Here is a 6,181-nt window from a genome sequence, read left to right on the forward strand (position 1 = left end):
CAGAATTGCGTAGATTTCTGCTTGGAACACAGTACAGTATCTACCAAGTGAATGAGACTGCTCCAGCCTATTTCACGACAGTAGATACCAGCACCAGCACGACCATTCAACAGAGAACCGTCCGTAAAACAAACTATGTGTTCATCAAGTTGTCGTTCCAGACAACCAGACAATCATTCCTAACGAAGAGGATAGCTCACATTGAATGTTTTAAAAGGAAAACTGCATGTGAGAGTTTGGTCACTAGGAGCGAGTAAATACTCATCCCACGGAACCATTTGAGACCACAAGCGAGTGTGACTGGTAGCATATTCTAATGGGTTACTGTTCCAAAGCCCTGTAACCCTAAGACGGTATGCACAAGATAATGCTTCTTGTTTTAGGAACACATGTAGTGGTTTAATGCACAGTAGCGCCTCTAGAGCAGCAGTAGGAGTTGTCGTGAATGCTCCTGTCATCGCCATTAGGACCATCCTTTGGAGATGATTTAGCTTTGACTGAACTGTCGCGACTTCTCCTTTCTGCCACCATACAAGACATCCATATGCTAAAATTGGTCTAACGATAGTTGTGTAGATCCAATGAATATATCTGGGTTCGAGTCCCCATGATTTTCCAAAAGCTCGTCTGCATTGGCCGAAAGCCATGCAAGCTCTTTTAATCCTGAAATCAATGTGAGCAGACCAATTCAGTTTTGAGTCAAGAATAACCCCGACGTATTTAACTTGATCGACCACAGTGACCCCTGAACCAAAGAACTGCAACGGACGAGCTCCTGTAATTATCCTACGATGAGTGAAAAGCACCATTGATGTTTTGCCCGGATTTACAGATAATCCAAACCTGACAACACCATTGTTCAACAGATCGCAGGGCTTGCTGCATTAAATCAAAGAGAGTGTTAATGCTTATACCGGTCATCAATATATGATAATCGTCGGCAAAACCATAAGTCGGAAATCCAAGGTTATTAAGTTTCCTTAACAAACTATCAGCGACTAGGTTCCATAAAAGTGGGGATAGTACACCACCTTGAGGACACCCACAGACACTCAGCTTTCTAATCTCTGGCCCGCCGAAGCGATGATCAAAGAAGTTGATTGCTAAGCATTGCGTGTATCCAGTAAGGGAAAAACCCAAGATATTCCGTTCACGACTGCAATGTTTAACCTCCTGCAGCCATTCAGCCATCGGCACGGAAATACACCTTGACTTAGGAGTTCCTATTTTTGTGGCCTTTTACGACATGGAATAGGAAACCAGTGGATCAATTCTTGGTAAAAAATAATTCCGCCGGATGCCACACGGCTTACCTGTTTGGTGGACTTATACCACCGGTACAGGTGGACCGTAGCGTTATTCTTAGCAGTTGGGAAACCGCTACCGACACTACACGGCTATCTAGGCTGCTCAGAGAGGGAAGTTAACATTGATGGTCAACTTCCATGGATGGCCGAGCAGCCGGTAATCTGGAAGACACTAGTGTCATATTTAATCCACCGACCATTGCCGATCACCAGCTGCAGACTGAATCTGCCAGAATCGACCATTGTGACCAGAATTCGCCACTACCCTAAGGATAATACCCTAGTTTTAATATAAGTATTGACGGCTTTCTCAGTCCCAAATCACTAGGCAAACGATTTAATCCTTAAATTGCCCGACGTTTCGGCCGTTTTTTATGGCCTTTTTCAAGGGAAACTGTAAAGTTGTGTTTTTATTATTGTCAAAAAGAAGGTACAAAAAAGTTACATGAATACAAATACTACAAACATATTTTAAACTCACTTTAGTCAATTCGTTTTTGTCGAGTACGTTGATTGCCAACGGTAAGAAGTTTAACAATTTTAAACGGCTTTAATTGCTTCGCGGATATTTGCATTTGGTAGTCGATAGCAGTCACAGACTCTCTGGGTGTACACTTGCTTGACAACGGTCAGTAGAAATTTGGTGAACAAACTGATGTTGCTTGTGTGCTTAGTGAGACACGTGATCCACAATCATTTTGCTCTCTGTTGTGACTCTTTTTCGGCGACTAGTGGTAGCTTTAATTGTGTGTAAAATGCCTGCGTAGATAGTGTTGAGTCCGTCTACATCGGTACGGTGGTTGATGGTATTGGCTGTGTTTGTAATATGGCACATCTCGAGTATGGGTAGAGATGACGATCGGTAGGTTCTGTCGATGATTTTGGCTTGTGCTGTATTAAACGTGTGATTGTGTTGGATCATATGTTGGATCAGGGCAGTTTTTTCCCCAAGATTGTTCATCTGTTCATCGTTGCTGTTTTTACCAGCGTCTCTCAGTTTGTGGTACTGATTTATGTTGCTGTTATGCCCATAGAGCCTTGTTTTTTGTTGATTTCTTGTCATGCCGATATAGCACATATTACAGTCTTCACATGATATACTGTAAATAACATTTGATTGAAGCATGGGGTCTATTGGATATTTGGTGCTAGGAAGAATGCGGGCAATGGTTTTGATCGGTTTTTGCGTTATTTTGACTTGAGGATAATCTGCTTTGAGAATGCTGGCTATTGTCGTACTTAGAGAAGGAATATGTGGTAGTGATCCGTAGGTAAAATCTATGTTGTTGTTTATGCTGGAGCCGTTACTTGATGGAGTGTCAGTTATCCGTTTTATGTTGTTAGGGCTATTGTTGCGAGTCATAAGCCTGTTTATTAGTGATGTTGGATAGTTGTTGGTGCGAAGATGATGGAAGATTACATTGCGCTGGAAATTATGGTCTTGACTCGTGGAAAGACTGGTCACTCTTTTTATAAAGTTTACGGCGACGTTTATTTTCATTGATAGCGGATGAAACGATAGAAAATTAAGAAGTCGGTTCGATGAGATGGGTTTGGCATACCACATGGTTGACATTGTTTGATCTGATTGTCGCGTTACTATCGTGTCTAAAAATGGTAGTTTGTTGTTAGATTCTTCCTCCTTGGTGAATTGTAAATGTGGATTGTATGAGTTGAACATATCGAGTGTATATTGTACTTTGTCATTGGGAATAGCCATGAACAAATCGTCGACGTATTTACGTATCACGGGAATGCCAAACGGAAGTTGTCTGGTTGCTGTTTTCAGAAGGTTTTCCATGACGATATCGGCTAATATGGGTGATAGGGGGCTACCCATGGCAGTACCAAAAACTTGAATATAGTGTTTTTCTTGAAAGCGAAAATAGCTACTTTTTACACAAAACTCGACCAGTTCGAGAAAAAGGTCTAAGTTTATGTTGGTGTGGTTTTTAATATCATTCCAATTCATTATGATATCGTGTGTGATTTGTTCAATCGGTATATTTGTAAACAATGAGACTACATCGAAGGAGACCAGAATATAGTTTGGCGGTAAGGTAATTTGATTAATGTAGTTAACGAATTGGAAGCTGTCAGAGATATTGTACTCACTCTTCACTGATTTCTGTAGAATGTTGGCTAAGTATTTCGATAGTTGGTAGGTCGGCGCCGTGATGTTTGGAACTACCGGTCTGAGTGGCAGATTAGGTTTATGAGCTTTGGGCTGTCCATATATACGGGGGCATATCGATGTTGTTGATTTTAGCAGTTTTACTGTTCCAGTGTCTATTAATTTTAAGTTATGCAATCTGGTGATCAGCATATTATTCTGTCTCTGAATCGATGGTGTGGCGTCTTTTGGTACGAATTTGTATGTTGGGTTCTCCAGCAATGTGGTCATCTTCTGGTCGTATTCGTCTTTGTACATTATTACGGTACGGTTACCTTTATCAGCCTGGAGGATTAAGATGTTTTGGTTCTCAGTTAAGAACTTGGTAGTGGTGGTGAATGCGTGTTGACAAAAATTATAAAGCGGGGTTTGATGGTGGTTGTATTTTGATTTAGAAATATAGTTCTGAATTTGTGTTGCAATTTGACATCTGTTACGATCCTGGAGTGTACTATCTGGAGAAAGCCGTAGTATGGATTCGATATCAGCTAGCATATGGTATAATGAAACTTCGGTGATATTTGTAACTGGTAGAGAGAATTTAGGTCCGAGGCTGAACAGTGTCATAGTGTCTGATGGAATTGTTACTGTGGTGGCATTGAGTATTGCTTTATGATTGAACGTAGGCGCACCATTGTCAGGTGAATGCGTTTTTTCAAGCGATTTCGCAAGTTTACCGTTGGTTCTACGTTGCTGTGTTTCTTTTCGATGTTTGAACGACTCATTTTGCGTTGTTATAAACCGTGATGCAATGTCGCTGTTTGTAGAATGTACAAGTTTTTGCTGTATTTGATTTAATTGTCGTTCTAAGCATCCACTTTTGTAAAATGTGTGTTGAATTTCTACATTTAGAATGGCTTTCTTGAAACGATCTGTGATTCTTTGAAGTTTATTTGTATATGGACTGCATTCCCAAAGCTCATAAACCTAATCTGCCACTCAGACCGGTAGTTCCAAACATCACGGCGCCGACCTACCAACTATCGAAATACTTAGCCAACATTCTACAGAAATCAGTGAAGAGTGAGTACAATATCTCTGACAGCTTCCAATTCGTTAACTACATTAATCAAATTACCTTACCGCCAAACTATATTCTGGTCTCCTTCGATGTAGTCTCATTGTTTACAAATATACCGATTGAACAAATCACACACGATATCATAATGAATTGGAATGATATTAAAAACCACACCAACATAAACTTAGACCATTTTCTCGAACTGGTCGAGTTTTGTGTAAAAAGTAGCTATTTTCGCTTTCAAGAAAAACACTATATTCAAGTTTTTGGTACTGCCATGGGTAGCCCCCTATCACCCATATTAGCCGATATCGTCATGGAAAACCTTCTGAAAACAGCAACCAGACAACTTCCGTTTGACATTCCCGTGATACGTAAATACGTCGACGATTTGTTCATGGCTATTCCCAAGGACAAAGTACAATATACACTCGATATGTTCAACTCATACAATCCACATTTACAATTCACCAAGGAGGAAGAATCTAACAACAAACTACCATTTTTAGACACGATAGTTACGCGACAATCAGATCAAACAATGTCAACCATGTGGTATGCCAAACCCATCTCATCGAACCGACTTCTTAATTTTCTATCGTTTCATCCGCTATCAATGAAAATAAACGTCGCCGTAAACTTTATAAAAAGAGTGACCAGTCTTTCCACGAGTCAAGACCATAATTTCCAGCGCAATGTAATCTTCCATCATCTTCGCACCAACAACTATCCAACATCACTAATAAACAGGCTTATGACTCGCAACAATAGCCCTAACAACATAAAACGGATAACTGACACTCCATCAAGTAACGGCTCCAGCATAAACAACAACATAGATTTTACCTACAGATCACTACCACATATTCCTTCTCTAAGTACGACAATAGCCAGCATTCTCAAAGCAGATTATCCTCAAGTCAAAATAACGCAAAAACCGATCAAAACCATTGCCCGCATTCTTCCTAGCACCAAATATCCAATAGACCCCATGCTTCATTCAAACGTTATTTACAGTATATCATGTGAAGACTGTAATATGTGCTATATCGGCATGACAAGAAATCAACTAAAAACAAGGCTCTATGGGCATAACAGCAACATAAATCAGTACCACAAACTGAGAGACGCTGGTAAAAACAGCAACGATGAACAGATGAACAATCTTGGGGAAAAAACTGCCCTGATCCAACATATGATCCAACACAATCACACGTTTAATACAGCACAAGCCAAAATCATCGACAGAACCTACCGATCGTCATCTCTACCCATACTCGAGATGTGCCATATTACAAACACAACCAATACCATCAACCACCGTACCGATGTAGACGGACTCAACACTATCTACGCAGGCATTTTACACACAATTAAAGCTACCACTAGTCGCCGAAAAAGAGGCACAACAGAGAGAAAAATGATTGTGGATCACGTGTCTCACTAAGCACACAAGCAACATCAGTTTGTTCACCAAATTTCTACTGACCGTTGTCAAGCAAGTGTACACCCAGAGAGTCTGTGACTGCTATCGACTACCAAATGCAAATATCCGCGAAGCAATTAAAGCCGTTTAAAATTGTTAAACTTCTTACCGTTGGCAATCAACGTACTCGACAAAAACGAATTGACTAAAGTGAGTTTAAAATATGTTTGTAGTATTTGTATTCATGTAACTTT

At 40.3% G+C, this 6,181-nt stretch overlaps 2 protein-coding genes across 2 annotated transcripts; one reads left to right on the plus strand and one right to left on the minus strand.

Moving 5' to 3' along the window:
• Positions 1-1,977: 1,977 nt before the first annotated feature.
• On the minus strand, positions 1,978-3,147 carry LOC131440022 (uncharacterized). Its single transcript, XM_058611110.1, has one exon. It carries the CDS (start codon positions 3,145-3,147, stop codon positions 1,978-1,980), a length of 1,170 nt encoding a protein of 389 aa, XP_058467093.1.
• A 1,631-nt stretch (positions 3,148-4,778) lies between these two features.
• LOC131440020 (uncharacterized) lies at positions 4,779-5,948 on the plus strand. Its single transcript, XM_058611108.1, has one exon. The coding sequence runs from the start codon at positions 4,779-4,781 to the stop codon at positions 5,946-5,948; it is 1,170 nt and encodes a 389-aa protein (XP_058467091.1).
• Positions 5,949-6,181: the final 233 nt, after the last annotated feature.

Source organism: Malaya genurostris, unplaced genomic scaffold (assembly GCF_030247185.1).
Source record: "Malaya genurostris strain Urasoe2022 unplaced genomic scaffold, Malgen_1.1 HiC_scaffold_42, whole genome shotgun sequence".
Lineage (NCBI taxonomy): Eukaryota > Metazoa > Arthropoda > Insecta > Diptera > Culicidae > Malaya > Malaya genurostris.

Bases quoted from the DNA above. Each gene is read 5' to 3' on its own strand.
- LOC131440022 (XM_058611110.1), bottom strand. From the start codon at position 3,147: ATGGGTAGCCCCCTATCACCCATATTAGCCGATATCGTCATGGAAAAC.
- LOC131440020 (XM_058611108.1), top strand. From the start codon at position 4,779: ATGGGTAGCCCCCTATCACCCATATTAGCCGATATCGTCATGGAAAAC.